Source organism: Phoxinus phoxinus (assembly GCF_949152265.1).
Source record: "Phoxinus phoxinus genome assembly, chromosome: 9".
Lineage (NCBI taxonomy): Eukaryota > Metazoa > Chordata > Actinopteri > Cypriniformes > Leuciscidae > Phoxinus > Phoxinus phoxinus.
This window is the reverse complement of record NC_136884.1, coordinates 10,288,009-10,307,342: the sequence shown is the minus strand read 5'-3', so window position 1 is coordinate 10,307,342 and position 19,334 is coordinate 10,288,009. Positions and strand designations below refer to the sequence as shown.

At 38.5% G+C, this 19,334-nt stretch overlaps 1 protein-coding gene across 1 annotated transcript in view; it reads right to left on the bottom strand.

Moving 5' to 3' along the window:
- exoc4 (exocyst complex component 4) overlaps positions 1–19,334 on the bottom strand; it is a 108,674-nt gene that overhangs the window by 53,892 nt on the left and 35,448 nt on the right. Inside the window, exon 10 of the mRNA XM_079623277.1 lies at positions 9,286–9,382. Within this exon, the coding sequence (XP_079479403.1) occupies positions 9,286–9,382 (97 nt within the window). The remainder of the gene's footprint in view (positions 1–9,285; positions 9,383–19,334) is intronic.

Genomic DNA, 19,334 nt, shown 5'->3' with positions numbered 1-19,334 from the left:
CTCTTTGATGTATAATGCAGTGCAATATTCACAGCTACGCCTCACAGTGTTTGTGCACATACGAGAGGGGTTATTTATTCAGGAAAATCCCTGGATATATGAGAAAAGATTTGGGGGGGAAAAAAGAAAGGAAAGGCCCAGCTGAGGATACTCTTAAGACCTGCACGCCGGCTGAGACACTCGTGCTGAATTCTAATTTAGGCTGGATTTGAACAAAAGGACATTGTGCTGAAGTAAAAATCGAGAGGCATATACTTATGTCCATATTTGACCCAAACATGGGTTGAAAGTGAAACAGTCCAGCAGTTTTTTTTAGAGTGAACTAATTTACTTCTGTATTATAGACTTATTATATATGTATTATATACTTCTGTATTTATACACTTCCATAATGTGAACTAGGGATGAAAAAGGATGTTTAATAAAAAAAACTTTTGAGGGACTTGATTTTATTTATTGGAAATTGATTGGATTGTGAAGATTGGTCCCTACACAACATTTGGTTGACAAAGAACTGTCATCAGCTGAAATGGAAAGCAATTTCAGAGGTGGGGGAATTTATTATATTTTGATGAAAGATTTTGAGGACAAACTAATTTTTTTCTTTGAAATAACTAGGAATTATTCACAATAATAATAAAACACACTGCAAATACGAAAGTAGTCTATTTGGACTCAACAAAAATCTTGATTTAATCAACTTTAATTTACTATTTACAAGTTTACTTATTATCATAAGGTTGCTTCTTTTCCAAATGTACTGTTTCAGTGATGTTTAAATACAGTATTTTAAAGTTGATTCTTAGCAAAAAAACACTTTGTTCTTTAAAAATTATATGTGCTCATTCATGTGTATTTACTTCCACCAACTAATCAAGTATTCTCGTAAGCGTAGAATCTGCCATTTATAATACATACGAGCGAGTCGCTTGAACGACGGCAGCCATCTTGAAAATACATTAGCCAAAGAGGGACATAGCTGGAAATTCAAGCTTCGCCTTTCGCGCTTTTACACTCAGTGGCACCGCGACGAATGCGGGGGGGGAGATTACTCGTGACAGCCGGCAGATTTGAAAGCCTGTTGAAGATGGAGGATATTCTCGAGGACATGTAACAGAGTGGCCAAAGAAGCGAAAGAGAGAATTAAAATGACAACGCGACAGGCAAATCAACAAGACCAAAGTCAATAGAGTGGCTTTTCTAAGATGGAAAGAGCTCATGAGGAGCAAGGATTTTAAAAGGGACGCCGAAGTTGCCTGCTTTCTTCTCGACAGGTAATTCAGCCTATTTGTGTAAATTCAAAGTTTTATAGTTGCTTGGCTAGCTATAGCATAGTTGTGCATAATGCTAGAACGACGTCTAGTTAACCTCATCATTTGAAGGAACACTCATGGACGAAGTCAAATTGGAAGCCATGTTAATCTTGGAATAATATGGCCACCGTAGGAGTTAAAACGCCCTCGGAATGGGAGGGGCTAGAAAGTAATATTCAGTTGGTATAGTCATATACAATTTCACCACTAGATGGGAGAAAATCCTACACAGTGTAGCTTTAATTGGAAACTGAAAAAATACTAGGAAAATAAAATACTATTTTAGAATAAGTAAACAGAGTCCATTTCTGTTACATGTTAACTTTAAAGCCCAATATGAACAAGCCAAAAACCCGCAACTAACAAAGAAAGGATTTCAGTAGGCTTCTAAACACTTGGGAAATACCACTAAAACTATTTTTGCTCTTATTCTGAAACTTTTAACTGTGGTGGTCTGTCTAAAGTAAATGTGCGAGCGACGTTTGTCCTTTCCGTTGTGAAAGGACACCAAATCAGCTGGAGACACTGCAAGGTGCACATACTAGCGGTGGATCGATGGCTCACCCCTAATCTCTGTCAACACAGAGGGAAGGAAAAGTGACAGAGAGAGAGAGAGAGAGAGAGAGAGAGAGAGAGAGAGAGAGAGAGAGAGAGAGAGAGAGAGAGAGAGAGAGAGAGATAGAGAGAGAGAGAGAGAGGAGAGAGAGTGAGAGAGAGTGTGAGAGTGAGAGTGAGAGAGAGAGAGAGAGAGAGAGAGAGAGAGAGAGAGAGAGAGAGAGAGAGAGAGAGAGAGAGAGAGAGAGAGAGAGAGACATATGTGTGAAAAATGCTTGTTGCACAACTAAAGCGACTGACAGAAGATTATTCCAGCCTGACAAAAGCCCCAACTGGGCCACTAAAAGCAGGCTAAACAAACCCTCTCCATCCCTCTCCGATCAAAGCACATTGATAATTGCAATTGATGCTAGTATTCAGCGTCTTTTGTCCTGTTAGATGCATAAAAAACAGCATTTGCATCTACACCTGAATGAGAAGCCACAACAAAAATCTCGTGCTACATGTGGTGAAACGATACTGTTTTTGTCTGATATAGACACACGGTGACACATAGGCCTGTATGAATTAAATTAATTTTTAAGGTTCAATTTCAAACAAATTAAGCTCAATTGACCGTTCGCAAAAGCCACGCCCCTTAGTTATTGTTACTACGCCCGTCAAACAATTGAGAACCATAGCATAGCTGGGTTGAGATCCATACATTAAGTGATTGGTTTTGGAGTAATGCAGCAGACATATCCTCCAGGGCACGACAGAAAGTATAGACAGAATAGCGCACGGGAGCACATGCACAAAACAGTTTTGTAAAATTATATATCAATAATTTTTATTTGATCATATATCATTTTACAAAACTGTTTTGCGCATGTGCTCCCGCGCGCGCTATTTCAGTCACAACACTGCAATCAGAGGACGCGCTGAAACCATCAACTCTCAATGCTGTTCTCTTCATTCATAACTCGTAGCCGACTGAGAAGGATATATTTGTGTAAATAGTTGTGCAACTGCGCGAACTTTGTTTTGAAGTTTAATGTTTGAGTTCCAGAGGAATTTGTGACTGTGTACCTGTTCAACCACATCAAAGTTTCGTAATTAGTAAGTCCGTGCTTTTTCTCTTTTTTTTCCCTCTTGTTTGCTGACTGATGAGGGGCCGCAGTGCCGTAGTGAAACGTGTTTGTAGCCTATTTTTTTAATAATAGTTGCAAGCAATCATAAAATACAGCAAGTTTTAAGCCCGTGCAGACCTCACTGCCATAGGCGCATCATTGCACTATCTTGCTGAAATCGGAATGTTTGACGGAGGTCCTCCTCCTTAGTTACAGTTGCTGATCTAGGATTGGACGAGAACCGTTAGAGGGCGGGGTTTTGCGAACGGTCAATTGACAACATTTGTTTTGTTACAATTTCTAAATTATGTTATATTTAGGCTTAAAATGAGAAAGGAAATTGCCAATGGGGTAAAAAAAAAAAAAGATTTAGATAATGATTTATTTAAATATTTTATGCATATTGCTTATCTTTTGAGGTTTAGATGTATTTACTAAAATACAAGATTAATACAATCTGCAATGACACTGATATAATCTCCATTACCAAATTCACACCAGTCCACATATCACAACAAGCAACAAGAACCAGAACTTCCTCATGCTCCAGTAAACTAAGAGGTAAACACATTTGTATGGACCAAAAACTGACTTTGTCAACTGACATATTGAGTCATTTAGAGACATGCGAGGCCATTCTGGCTAATGGCAGTTTGCGATTGCACAGTTTGTTTATATAACACTAAAGTTTGACTTTTTCTTCAGGAAATGTCTGGCAGATGGTCCACGGAAAGCTAGCCTCCTACACACAACTGACATGTTCTTTTGGAAGGTGATAGCGACTTTTAAAAAGATGTTTAACAATGTGAAAACATGTTATGTCTTTTGCAGTTTCACAGGCGGAAAGCTTTCTGTCATCACGAGCCAATCAGATGACAGTGATGAAGCCTCGAGGGTGTGCTTATCATATTAGAGGACGATATCCTACAACTATCAGTTAGATCCTTTACCGTCACTTGGTCCTAATATGCGTAGAATTTCCTGACAGTAGAAGAACGGGAAAGACTTTCTCTTATCGTGGCTCTTTGTTTCTGCACTGTCCTATCATGGCAGTCTTTCAATCTTGTGTAGGGCAAGACATGACCAGATAATGCCCGGACAAGACTGGATGGATGAGAGTGTAGATGAATGAAAGGATGGAGGAGTGGATGGATTCCTGCAAAAAGATATCCAATAGCATTTGCATTCATCTCAATTCCAGGTGCTTGGTTGACGCAGGATCTGAGACTGTGTCCCAAATTTTTTTGCCTCCATCTTGGTTTGGTTACATCGATGCACACACCATGGAAAATGTATATTATATATTATGAAAATCCGTTATTCTCATTTATGTTTTGATTTGAAAAGAAAATGTATTTTACTTTAAAAATATTTACATATCTTTACTTGATAACAAGGGGGATTTTTTTTTTTTTGCAGTGTATAAACACCTGAAAGAAACATAAAAGTGGATTTTGGTTATACGCACAAAAGAACCTGTCATGTGATTATACTGTCAACTTACAATGAACTACCACTAACAACATCTTCTTCTAACATAAAACAATGGACGTCAAGGGAGATGTTAATTTGCTCTCCAAGCACATAACTCTGACCTACCTTTCTAAACTTCTTGTTGCAAGTCTCCTCTTATTATTTTTTCCTGGACTACAAGCCCCTTTGTAGAATGTGTTATATTTTTAAAATGTTCATGAGAGTATATTTTTAGACCATTGTAAAACATACAAAACACAATGCTGCTACACTGAAAACACTCAAACTGACACACTATTAGAGAAAACGTATTTAACTCTACGCCACCAGTGGGGGGAAAAAACCTACAGAACTGTCCAGGAAATTGGCCCCAGCCATCAATAACTCGAAAAGTTTTGACACTTCTCAAATAGCATCCTCTGTGATCTGCAGAATTGCTTTTTCCCATCCCTTTGAAGAAATTGATACCTTGTGTTAAAGAGAGCAAGAGAGAGAGATCAAAAAGAGGGGATGGAAAAAAGATGTCAAACTCAAAAAAAAAAAAAGTGCTACAACGAGGAATAAAAATCGAGTTTCACAATTACATATAATTTGATCTAAGTGTGAAACTGATGGAAGAGACTGTAAAACAGAGCTATACAAGGCAGAGGAGGACAGAAAATAGAAAAAAAAATATGAGAACAGACGGATACAGTGACAGTGTTTTGTTTGAGTTCGTGTATGGGTTTATAGGTAAACGTTTCCTCAGAAGTCATCCTCAAAAAATAATAACTGTCAAAAGTTTGGAAACATTACAATGTTTTTGAAAGAAGTCTCTTCTGCTCACCAAGGCGGTATTTATTCAATCACAAATACAGTAAAAACTGAAAATATTATGAAATATTATTACAATTTAAAATAATTGTTTTAGCATCATTACCCAAGTCTTCAGTGTCACATGATTCTTCAGAAATCATTCTAATATGCTGATCTGCTGCTCAAGAAACATGTATTACTATTATTATCATCACTAATAATACAAATACAATTAATTTAAATAATAGATATGAATATTCTGTTTATATACCCCGTCCCCACCCCAGCAACAGGGCCGCCGGCAGCTCTAACATCTGTTCTCCGGCAGGGGTGTGATCTCACAGACGCTGGTCCCTGCCAGGCCTAATCACCTTTGAGCACGGACACATACAAGGGGAGAGATTATGGCGAACCGCAGACTGCCCCCTTTTCAAAATGCCAACTTCAGTCAGGGCAGGAGGGTTTAAATACCACTCAAATGTCAGTGCGAGGCCCCACAAGTCAAACTAAATTACCTCCTACCTGCTCCGTCTCCCCTCTCGCTGTAGTGAGCATGCCTCCAATTCGCATGCGTAGCCAAACACACACACAAATATAAAAACCCACAAATGAGTGAGTGAGGCCATAACATAAAACACTGAAAGTACTTCCAGACTGACTCAGGTAGTTGAAAGCAACGGAATCGTACACAAACAAACAGACACGCACACAAGCGGCCTTTATGGAGCAACCGTATTGATCTATTGGGAGATTTGATACACAGCAGAGTGTTTTCAGACTTTGAGCTGTACAGTGCTAGCAGAACCCATATATTAGCGTACAGTGAGCGGGTCTGGAGATGTGTGAAGTTACCCAAAGGTATTATCGATCCCCTCGGACTGCTCCTGCCCAGCATCAATCAAAAAAAGCATCAACTCCACACCTTTGAGATCTTCAACGTCAGCCGCTTCCACAGAGACTATTGATCACAAATTGCATGGCGAATTGATTGGCAGTAACATTAAGAGCCTGTATTGATTTTGACGTAAGTTTAGGTTCTTCTCGGTCACTGATAAAACAAACTCCTGCATCGGTCCGCACAGGTGCTGTTCGATCGCTGCGTAGGGTTGAATAAAGGGGTCAAGGTTTAGCATGGGCCAAGTGTCCCCTGTAACTACAGCATTCTGTTGACAAATAAACAACTTTTTCCATTGATGTCAATTGAAAAAATCAAGCAACACATAAATTGCAAATATGTGTATGATTTTTCTGGACAACTTATATCTGTGTCTATCTGCTGCCTTTGACACAGTGGCACGGAAAGGTAATAATAACGAATATGCAAAAAATTACATTAAATAATCAATAAACGCATTTAAAACACTGATGAGAAAAATATTGCAAAGAAATTGCAAAATATTTGTTATAATATATATTTATAATAAATTTTTATCACTTTCTAAACAAACTATAAAAAAGTTTTTAAAGTTGGCACGAAACTGAAGTTGTGATAGTATTTTCTTCCCTATTATGACATACAGTACAAGTGAAAACCATTTTTTTACGTATTAAAAAATCTTGGTGTGCAAAATATGCTTATAATATACTTTAACACATTTCTCAAAATATATACCGGTATATAAAAAAAGTTGAAACAGTTTGGAACAATAAATTTGTTCCAAACAAAAAAACAAAAACTTAAATACTTAGGAACAATAAAGGAAAAATTAGGAACAATAAGACTGCAAAATATGTATCATAATGTGTCTTTATAAATTGTATTCAAAATGTAGTTTAGTATAGATTAGTCTGCTACAGTTTGGCACAAATTTGTCTTATTTTTCATATTATCATGAACTAAAATGCTATTTCTGTCAACCAAAACATGTCACTTTAGTTGACTGACAATATGACAATCCATCAAAAGATAAAACCTATGATTTTGACAATAAGCGATAAGTCGTGCAATTTACGGTAAACCAATATTAGCCCGTGTTCCCAAAAGCAAAGTCGGCTACAAGGATATATTTTTCCTCATAGGGCTGAACGTGTATCAATGCGGCAAAGAATTAAGCTCCACGAGCGCAGCCAAGGTCGGGTGGCCACACGTCAGGCTCCTCGCAGAGGACTATGACTGATAGCAGCCATTATGTGGCGGCAGGCAAAAGGTGGAGTGCAGTCACTCGTTTATTCATGCATTCATTTGTTCGGTCCGTCACCCCAGCAGGGACCAGATGAGCTGTCTATACTGTCGGAGTGATGATCCGCCTGCCATTCATCTCAGACGGACAGCTGTCTGACACTCCCTCTGTCCATCCCCTGCTGCTGTCGCCCAGCTCGCGTGAACACTGATAGAAGCTCATTTAGATTAATGAACGCGGCTAGAACATATCAGTGTGCAGCAGGTGCCTCCACTTCATAGTGGGCGTACTGTAAAATATACAGCCAGAATCACAGCAGGCTAAAAGATGTATTTTCCCCAAATGACATTTAGCTACAGGGTTAATGTTTTATATCCCGAAAGACAAGTTTGTAATGGACTAAATGGGCAAAAAGTTTGGCAAACTCAAAACAAGTTCATCACTATTGAGGTTGCGATTGCTAATGTGATGTGAACATGAGAAGAATTTAAGCTGATATGACACAAAATGAGGATGTGGTACCATTACGACAAAACTGAGACATTATGAGACATTAAAGGCCTGTTTACACCCGGTTGTTGAGATTTTACTGATCTGATGTGTTAAAATGGTTCCATCTACACTTATGCATTACGCGCTATATGCAAATTTAACAGAGTGAAAGCAACAGATATGAGCTGCATTTTATTTATCATCAGTAATTTCAAGATTAAAGACCGTAATAGGAAAGAGTGCGGCATCAGCACTGGTTACTCTCACTACTTTTAATGAAGATGATTGTGTTTTGAGCGTCTGCGCCTTACTTTCCGTTTGATTTGCAGCAGTTTGCATGTTGGTTTGCTGAAGAGATACACAGATTCATCTGCGGCGATGCGTGTTGCGGAAAGCGCCGTAATATCTGGCTATAATATGTCATATAGCCTATAACACGCTCTCACACGCTTATTTTCTAACATTTTGGGAGAAGTAAAATTTGCATGCATTTAGACTTGTCCAGTTTCATCTGGAATGCGGCCCAGACCACCTCCTGATGTGAACGATCAGATTTAAATCCGTCTCGAAAGCGTTTCGGAGGGCATTTCACGATCGGATAGCTATCCAATCTGAGAAAACGCATGAAGTGACCAGGTGTAAACAGGCCCTAAATGTGAAGAACAGAGTTGAACAAGTCACATGATTGGAGATATCATTCATGTTGTAGTTTCTCATTCTTAAGCCTAATACTTAATAGGCTTAAAGGTTTGTTCTATTATAAAACATATGCTAGACTTGACATGGGTTAAAATGTCTACAATAAAGCTTTAGAATCAGGCTTCCATACTTCTGTGGTATAGCAAGGCAAAAGCCGTACATCCACAGAGTGTGCATTAAGGCCAAAGGATCTTTTAAAAGAGTGTCTGAAAAGGGCGTTACATCCAGGACATAAAAACAAGCCTTCTGAGAGTGACACTGACCATCTCTGGAAAAAAAGAAATAGATAAATAAAAAAACAGAAAATCAATGCACCACGGCTCGAAAGTAATTGTGAGCAAGAGGAGTATCGGGAAGTCCAGTCACGTTGTGGGCAGGACAACCATGCTTGGGATATGTCTCTGAATTAGAGAGGTAATATGACAGGGCATTAGTGGGTTGGGCCGATGATCCAATAGATTAGGAGATTGAAAGGAAAATTGAATGCGGAGCGGTTCTAAACGGAACACTCCAATTGATACCGTCAGAACAAATCAAAATCAATGGCAGGGGCTCGGTAAAGACGCGGTAATGGCCGTCGGCCATGAAAAATATGAAAGGAATGGGAAAAAACAATCACATGTAATGGCGAAATAGGTGGATGAATCAGGGGAGAGTTTAAACAGCTTGTTGAAATGCAGCTTTATAAAGCGTGCTCAGCAGACACGTACATTTGTGAACAGGACCTACCTAAGCAATGGCTGAAAGATGACCGTGATGTTTCTGGCTCCCGGTTTACACAGGAACTTAGTCTCTCCTCCCTCAATCAGGTTATCATCAGCTCCACCTGGACAGAAAGAAGCAGGAAGAAAAGATTAAACAGACTTTCCTCAAAAACTAACTCAACTGATACGGGACCCTTCACATGGGATGCATTCTTGTGTTCAGCGCAACAGAATAGAAAAGAATGCAGGTGTTTTGAGGAAAATCGGTGAAAGTTAAACATCTTTAAATTTGAAGAAAAAGAAAAAAACAGCACTAACGGCACAGAATGCTGAATGAAAACGTGAAGCATGTCACAATGATCAAAGAAGTGTTTATAACACACACAAAAAATGCTTCCATTGTCAATACTGTACAGCTTAGTGGTCATTACAAAGAACAAATTTGGACCGCTAAATCTCAAAACAAAATAAAACAAAACGAATAAAAAAAAAAAGCAAAAAAAAAAAAAACTAAACAAAATGAATCAAAACAAAACGAATCAAAACAAAAAGCAAACAAAAAAACTAAACAAAATGAATCAAAACTAATCAAAATAAAAAGCAAACAAAAAAACTAAACAAAATGAATCAAAACAAAATGAATCAAAACAAAAAGCAAAAAACAAAAGCCAAAAACAGAACAAAACAAAGCGAAACAAAAAGCAAAAAAAACAAAGCAAAGCAAAGAAACCAATGCAAAGTGAGGCAAAACATGTTATCAAATCATTGCAATTACCAGAATCTGGAGAGAGAAATGCAAGTCTCCCCCTCCTCTTTCTCCCATTTGCTCCTCTGTGCCTGTGCGTAGTCCTGCGCTAACAGGGTTAATAAGAAAATCATGGCTGTGTAACTCTCTCATGATGAGACAGGGCCCAAAAAAATGAAGTGAGCTCCAATCCTTATTAGCTCCACTCATCCACAAGTAATCAATATAATTGACAACAAGAGAATCAAGTCTGCCATCAATAAGAACATTCCCGGGCGGACAGAAGGTGTGTGCGTGGCCTCATGGGTCGATGAATGGAAGTGCCACCGCGGCGGGCCACTGGCATCTCTCTCGCACTCTGTGACAATGTTATTCATTAAAATTTCACAGCCCTTTGAGATTTGCCACTGGAGAGACTTCGGTAACTACGTAGCACTAAGCCCGGGCACCGCTATCCTAACAAACACCACGCAGGAAAAAGCATCCGAGACACTCGTGTGCACATCACACACACAAGCCCCTCGTCGAAGAATCAGTTTAATTGCTTTTATCAGTCAGTTGTTACAGGAGATTTCTTGCCCAGGGGATGGGAAATGAGTCCAGGAAGATTTCTGTGACGCACGTATATCACGTGTTGTGATGGGTTTTGATTGCCATGGAATTACAAGTGAAGCAAAAGAGTGCGCTTGCATGATTTGTGTCCAACGTTGTAATCTCAGACCCACTGGTACGGGTTTAATCGCCAGTCTGCGAGAAATCAGAGTTCTCCTTTGTTCATGGTTTTGAGAGGCAAGACGTGCTTCAAATGAAGAACGCGTTCACCTTTTACCGCGCTAAAAACCCTGCGGTGCACCTGTCCGGCATTCACACGCACCTCCCGCTGCTGTTCCTGTCATTTCCACCTTCCTGGCATTCTTCATGGAGCACGTTCTGATGAAAAGCTCTCTAGCTCTCTCTCTCTCTTATTTCATTTTCACCACTTTTTCTCATTAAAAAAAGACAAGAGGATTCTTTATCCTCTCTAAAAGCTTTCTGGCTGGAGCTATGGCTGGTTTTTTTTAAAGTTGCTGCTCAGGAAAGGGAACTCATCTTCCTTTAGTTTCCTGTTTCTCCTTTTCTCTCTATCTATCCAATCTCTCTACTGCTAATTCAATTAAGACTCAATTACAACTTCAAAACAAGAAAACACAGCTGCAAACGCACACACTGACTCTGACCTAAACAAGTGACAGGAGGAGAGACAAACAGAGAGAACTGATACAAAGAAAAGTTGCATGATAAAAAAAAGACTATTTAAGGGAGGAAATAGGTAAACAACAACTGAAAATAGTGACAGGTTTTGTCAAAAAAAGGGACGGAATGACTTGGAGCATCAGAAAGAATCGGTTTTAAATTATGAACAAAGTATTTTTAAAGTGCAATATAGCTGTACATTTGCTAGATATTATTTCAAATAAAAATCATACAATGATGAAGGCAATGAGCCGAAACGTTTGTCAATATCTTTTTTAGAGAGCAGACCTTTGCATTTTTAAATTCGATATATAGGTCTCAGCACCTTATTGCGTATTGATTGGAAATGATTATTTGTAATAATAATAGTTATTATTATTATAAAAATACAACTTTTCATGAAAAAAATATCCAAATGTTGCTAAAAATAAAAGACAGAGCATTTGAAAAAAAAATCCTTATTGTTAACCTTTACTAGTTACTGCATTTACATATTTTTAATGGAATCCCAGTACATATTGTGTAAAAAAAAGTGCTCATTTAATTTGAACAATTCTGAGCGGCTTTCATTTGCTGTCATTAAATTGTATCATTCATATACCACTTTGCTCTCTATATCAGTATGAGCCATTAAAAAACCCAAAACAGTTGATCACTAATTAAAAACACATAAATGAAAGATGCGCCAGCCAGCAGGTCAAAGAGTTATGCATCCAGATTGTGCGGTTACATTTAATGGCACAGACAGAGGAGAAAATGTCATCCCACGCCAGCCTGGCTTGACTCAAATCATTATTCAGATTCTAGCACATATTAATGAAGGTCCATTAAAATGTTGTCAGCACGACAGACTTCTCTGGAAAAGCAACTGGCCAACATCTGCTGAGTTAAATATATCATTTATAAACAACAGTTTAACAAGTTATTTCAACATTCAAATAATAAACAAATGTGAATAAATACGACGAGTTAGCTGCTCCAATTTATTATTATGTCCCTCCACATCTGTTGGTGGTTTATTATTATGCTGAAGAGTGTTTCCTTTAATAATCTATGTGCGCGTAAGAGTGTGTACGAGAGGTGTTATAGCCTGGCCCGGTGGCCCCTGTGGATGCCGCTAATCTAGGATTGGGGTGCGCCTTTACATCAAATTTACATTTCTATTATTGGCAGGCACTCTCTTACCAAAGCGACTTACATGAAAGTGCACGTATTGTGCAAGTCAGTCTGATGAGTGAAAAATGTGTGACTGCGCATACACGCACACCTCCCACTCATGTCAGCCCCCATGTAATCAAGCCAGCCAGTGACTTAGTGAAATTGCATTAGCTACACTTTCGTGGGTTTGATTAGAAATGGTCTGATCTGAGACTCTGTCCCTGCCTGGATCTACAGCAGAGAAACGTGTAGTGCCTTCACTAACACCAGCCGTCCCAGTGGATCTATTCGTGCATGTGTGTATGTGTATGCGAAAGAAGCAAATGCATGTCAATGTGTGAGGGCATGCAATCAGGCCGAAAAGTCTGCTGTGGAGTGTGTGTGTGTGTGTGTGTGTGTGTGTGTGTGTGTGTGTGTGTGTGTGTGTGTGTGTGTGTGTGTGTGTGTGTGTGTGTGACAGCAGAAACATGAACAACAGATCGGAGATCACTCATTTACAATGAGTGTCAATATTAGAGCACTGTTTGTGTAACCCAAACAGTCAACTCTGATCCAGCTAATGTGTGTGTGTGTGTGTGTGTGTGTGTGTGTGTATGTGTGTGTGTGTGTCAGCAGAAACATTGACAACTCATTTACAATGAGTGTCAATATTGGAGCATTGTTTGTGTGACCCAAACAGTCAACTCTGATCCAGTGTGTGTGTGTGTGTGTGTGTGTGTGTGTGTGTGTGTGTGTGTGCGTGTCAGACCAGTTAACGTGCAGAAATAACACTCAAACTTTCATTCAAAGACAAATATAAAGTAGTGTGGCCCCAAAGTATCCAGACACTTAAGTCACACTAAAAACATGTATGAACAAACAAATCATGTTAGAATTCAGCTCCTTAGAAGTATCTTCTAGGTTTGCAATTACTTACTGGACCCAAAGTCATTTTGTCTGGATGTTATGTAGTCAAATCTCAAGGTTCGAGGTTTAGATGGTTAGCATGGTCCTGTTAGCCCCTGCAGGTACATTCTTGTAATTACTTAATTATAATTAATCAATCTCCATTAATCGTTCAAAAGTAGCAGTGCATTCCGTCTGACAATAAAGTTTGTCAATCAATAAAATGTTTAACATTCTATCTATTTAGTATGTATATATATATAGTGCATAGTTGTTGCCATTGTTGTTTTAAAGTAATACTTATTCCATACATGACAAATAAAACAATAAAACCTAACTTTTAAACCTGTGTGCTATCTTCCTTTAAAATCATACTTGCTTTGATATTTTGTTATCGAATCCAGTGACACTTGGCACACTTTTAAGTGTGGCTTAAGTGTCCAAATACTTTTTTTAATGGGGTAAGGCCTTCATTAAACATAAACGCATACTTGAAAATACACGTAAACACAAGGCACAGCCCATTCTCTTTTTGTACAGTACTCTGGCTTAGTCTTCACAGGTTGGTTATCAGTTGAGCTGCCACAGACAGACAGTCTACACAGCACAAACCCATACCAGCTGCCAGGTTTCTCCCAACTAATCGGAATGAAGATCGACAGGTGTGTGCGTGTGTGGCCAATCAGTGCTGTCAGGCAGAAACCTCGAACTTGAAAAAGAACAGGCCCATTTTCAATAATTCATGACTTCCCAGTTGGCCTGGTTATAATTCCTCTGCCATGTCTTCATGTCTGATTGGCTTCTGATGAGACTCCTCTATTATTAAAACTCATTTGAGGGGACAATATTCCAATATTTCCGTCCAGGAGAGAGCCGAGACCACTACCTCAGTATGTTGACAATGCACTCAGATGACAATTAAACAAATTAATGAATGAATACGTAATTGTGGAAATAGAGTTGGATAAATTATTAATTGTGGCATGGTGGGCAATTCCCCTCGCTTCGGATATAATGCATTATTACATGTATTTTTAATAAGGCCAGGTCGACAGCTCTGAATCTTTGCACTTAGCAAAACAACCTGTTTTTCGTTGGATCCATAGTCTAATGGTTAGTGCACATGCACAAGACTAGTTTAGCTGTAATGCACATTTAGGAGATGAATTCAGTCTGAATCATATGCAAATCACACACTTCAGTTTAACATTTTTACATTTAGCCTCACCAGTCCTGAATGTTCAGTTACAATCTTGCTTTTACCTGAACTATTCCATAAATTCGCTATAAATTCATTCACTGAAACAACTCTGGTGTATTCCCAAGGTCAAAAACGCCACGCAGTGAAGGAAGTAAAGTCAAGTTGTTGATTAGAGTGACCACGATCTGCTCCTCCCTAAAAATAATGGTATGTCTAGTGTCTGTCTAACAGCCCTGATTACTGAGCCATCGCTACTGCTTCATTTCACTCCATTACAAAAGAGAAAATAAAGTCAACCCCTCCACTTCCAATCCGACACTCATGCCCATAATACCACACACCCTCTTATTCTGCCTGTCTGTCTCTCCGTCGAAAAACGCCTGGCCCAGTTTCTTTCTTTCCCCTCATCTGGTATGTGGATGTGAATGTCCGAAAGATAAAGTCAAGAAGAAGAACATGGTTCACTTTTCCCTTTGTGTCTGTGTCTCTTTAAGGCTTTCACACTGCACTGTTAACTTCTTTTTAAACCCAGTGTAAAGGCTGATGTCATGCTAGAATGTAACAGCAAATTGTTTAGCAATAGATGACCAATAACTGATCATACTAATTTTAAGAAACACTCATACTTTGTATAGTTTCAGTTTTGTAGAGGTACAAAAAATAAAGTGTCAAATAGTGATACCAAGCATATTAACTGGACTGATGAAGAGATACATTCGACTGTTTTAAAGGTTTGAGGTCAGAAAGAGCAGTATTTGATAAAAATACAGTAAAACAGTAATACTGTGAAATATTGCTAAAAATATATATATTTTTATACATATTTTAAAACTCCTGTCTTCAGTGTCAAGTTGATCATTCAGAAATCATCTAATTTGCTGATTTGCTGCTCAAGAAACATTTCTTATTATTGCCAATGTTGAAAACAGTTATGCTGCTTAATATTTTGTGGAAACTGATACTTTTTTACAGGATTCACTGATGAATAGAACATTTAAAAGATCAGCATTTATTTGAAATATAATTATTTTGTAACATTATAAATGTTTTAAGGTCACTCTTGATCAATTTAATGCATCCTTGATGAATAAAAGTATTATTTACTTTTAAATAAACAAATCTTACTGACCACAAACATTTGAACAGTTCTGTACTGTTATTTTAGCAGGATATCCTCCGTGCAGATTTACATGAAGACTTTTCTGCAGATGGACAAGCAATTATTAAAGCAGGTCGTACAATATACGATTATATATCAATTATCAATAACCTAGTTATCAATAACCGAACATAATCAATTCACCTAGTAAACATTCAAATAAAAGTGTACAGTGTGAAACATGCAACAGATAACCCAGGATTATATTAACCCTGTTTAGCCATTTCTGCCATTGTTGTCTATCTATCTGTCCATCTCTTTCTCTCTCTCTTCCATAGGCCACCTCTGTTGAGTCTCATTGTGATTGGAGGACAGGAACATAAGATTTGAGACGGGTCTCTGCTGCCCTCTCAAGCTCCACTGATTTAGAATCAGAGAGCCAGTGATTGTGATTGTGTTTAAAAGGCTGTTCCACTCATCCAGACATCATCATCATCATCATCATCATCACCCTTGTTCTCTGTCCTCTCTTTCACCTTTTTCCCTCTCCTCCCTCCCCCCCTCCCCCCACCACTTCTCCTTCAATCACGCCAATCCCAAATGAAAGGTAAACAAGCCTGTGACAGCCACGGTGATGATGGTCTCGTTGATTAAAATTAGCACAGGTTGTGAAACACAGACACACACGCTCGCCCAGACAAAGTCTGTAATTATGTGTCTGCCCTCCGTCTGATAACAGCTACAACAATCTACCCGTAAGACAAACCAGAGAACTTCAGAAAAGCAAATAAAAAGTTTTAGCTGCACTCGGTTTACCTTGTTAAGCACCGTTCAACATCAAATTCTTCAAACATAGAGTTCTTTCCTTACCAACCAAATATGAACAGCATTTTTTACTATTTTTCATTTCCTCTCTTAGTTCCACTTCATGAAGGAGGAAAGCAACAGCAAGACACCGTCTCGTAGTCAATACCCACAGCACCACTGATATGTTATTACCCTCCAAGTCCATTTCAGCCAATCACGGGCCAATCTCATCTCACCACTGCAGTAATTCAATAATGCGTCCATGATGAGATCCACCTCAGGACTCCACTCATCACAGTCGGCCCCCCCTAAGAAAAAAACAACACAATCACGGCCCGTAATGCTGTTTCAACCCTAATCAGCTTCTGCTATAAAATTACTGGGAAACAGATTGAACATGAAGCATCCGCCCCGACCGCATGCCAGCTGACTGCTGCTCCGCTCTGTGACGGAACTTGGGTGTGAGTGAATTTCAGTATTTGACTTTATGATCTGTGACTCAAAGCCAACACAAGCATACGAAACTGGCCGTGCATTTCAAAATGGGTATTTTTTCTGTCCATTATAAGTTCTGCTTGGCAGATTGTACAATATGACCCCAGTAAGATCAACACTGCGATATATGCATCTTATATATTGATATCCTTAATATATTAACAATCTTTAAGGCAATATCAATTATTAAAAAGCTAAATTAAGAAAAAGTTAGACTATCTATCTATCATCTATCTATCTTTAGTGAAACATCCTTAGACGGCATCTTTAGGAAAAATATTTACTTTGAGAAGTAAAGGTGAGACGGACAGATGGATGAATGGACGGACAGACAGACAGACGGACGGATGGACAATTAAAGGTGAGTGAGTACGACAGACATGCAGACAAATAGACAGACAGCCAGGGAGGATAACATGGTAAATTAGTTAAAAAATTTTTTTTTTTTTTTTGTCTGACCACAGAACAAGATAAGTTGAGGATGCCCTAAAGGCTCAAACAGCACTCTAGCACACACACTAGCACTGCACTGGACACTGATTGGCATGAAGTGTGTATTGCAGTGTTTTGTTGACGCTCCACAGCTGGTGGGCCGCTCTTATTTGCTTAGATTCAATTTGATGTGCTGGATGAGGAGCCAAGGGAGCAAATACAATGAAAAAACAAAAGGAAAACCACAACAGCATAAAGGAGTAATTTAATTGCTCATTTCTCTTTCGCTTGTTCCCGGCGACTTTCTTCCTCAGATGCAGGTATGAGCCGTGATGCGTCAACATCTGTGGCTATAAAGTCTCCAGCCAGATCTATTGGTTATCTATTTATTACGTTAAATCAGGTGTTTAAGAAATGATCAAGGTTGCGGCCACAGAAACATACACGCAATAGATGATATTTGATCAATTTTCTTGCACACACGGGCACATACACACGGCATCTCGCTTAAAGAGCCATTTAAAGAGCTTCGCTCTCATGTGGCGTCTGGAGTGTCATATCTTTTCTGAGTCTCTGGGCTCCATCAGGCCTCATTTAGCACACAGATCATCAAGCTCAGCAAACACACACACACACTTGTGATGTTCTGAGACTTTTCTCTGAAAAACTTTTCTTCTGAGCTCAGGCAAAAAATAAATAAATATATGACACCATTGACGCACCCTCATTTTAAATCCTGATTGACTTACTTTCTTCTATGAAACAAAAATGAGCTCTTAATAGCAGAATGTCCAAGCTACTCTTTTCTATATAATGAAAGTGAAAGGTGACCAAAGATTATCAGTGAACAATGACTTAAATGTCTTCACACAAAACTATTAAATGGCTTAAAGGCATTTGGAATATAGCTTACAAGTTATAAGAACAACTTTTTATGATACTTTATGGTGCTCTTATTCTTGACAGCTCTGGTCCCCAATCCACTTTCATTGTGTGTAAAAGATAAGCATTTCCATTCTTTAAAACCTCTCCATTTGAGTTCCATGAAAGACAAGTGAGACAACTGAGTGAAATATCGCTTTAATCATGACTAAATACACAAAAACCATCAAAACAATCAGTCTCATTGTCTCTTGAAGTATTTTCAGGTGCGTTTCATTTGGGTTCAAATCCCCAAAACAAACTTCTGACCTTTTTGTGTTCTTCCTATTCCTCTCGTCGGTGTCCATCAAACATGCTTTGATTGTCTGTCAAACAGTGAAGCCCCTCTTCAACAATCACACCTAACAATGCTCCCCGTAGCGTCTGTCTGTCTCTCTCATCTTTTCTTTCTCTCCCGGTGGCTCTCAGTAGGAATGCCTGATTGCATACTGTCTTTGGTGCTTTAAGAGACGCTAAGAAATGCCAATGCTGAATACAGAGGATATGGGGCTAATCAACATCTACAAAAATAAAAGGTCAAGAGGAAAAGGAAAGAGCATGAATGAAAGAAAGCAAGCGAGCAAGAACAAAAGAAAAAAACGGAAAGGTCAAGGCCACCAATATCTGGCATGGATTACATCATGATGCATGCAAAACAACAACATCAAAAAGTATGCAACAAAAACTCTTACAGATTTTTTTTTTTTTTTATTCCGCTACTTATAAATAATTTGACCTACTAAACACTCATATGCAATTTCCCTCTTATTTTAGGATTTTCCATCATTGCAACTTGACAGACTGGCAACATTTGGTCTGAAATCATCACTTTACAATCATCTAGGCCGGGTTAGTAAATAAAACACACGTGCCACCATTGACACATGAGCTTTAATAACTAGAGCGATTAACATTTTGTTTTATAATTTTTTTAATAAAATAAATAAAATGCATCTTTGTATCAATAATGTGAAGTGTAAATGTAGCTAAAAAGACGCAAACTCATTACAAGGAAAGAAAGAAGAAGAAAAAAGATATGAAAAATATTAATCAAATCATGTTTGTCTATGAAGGACAAAAAGACATTCATCACTTTCC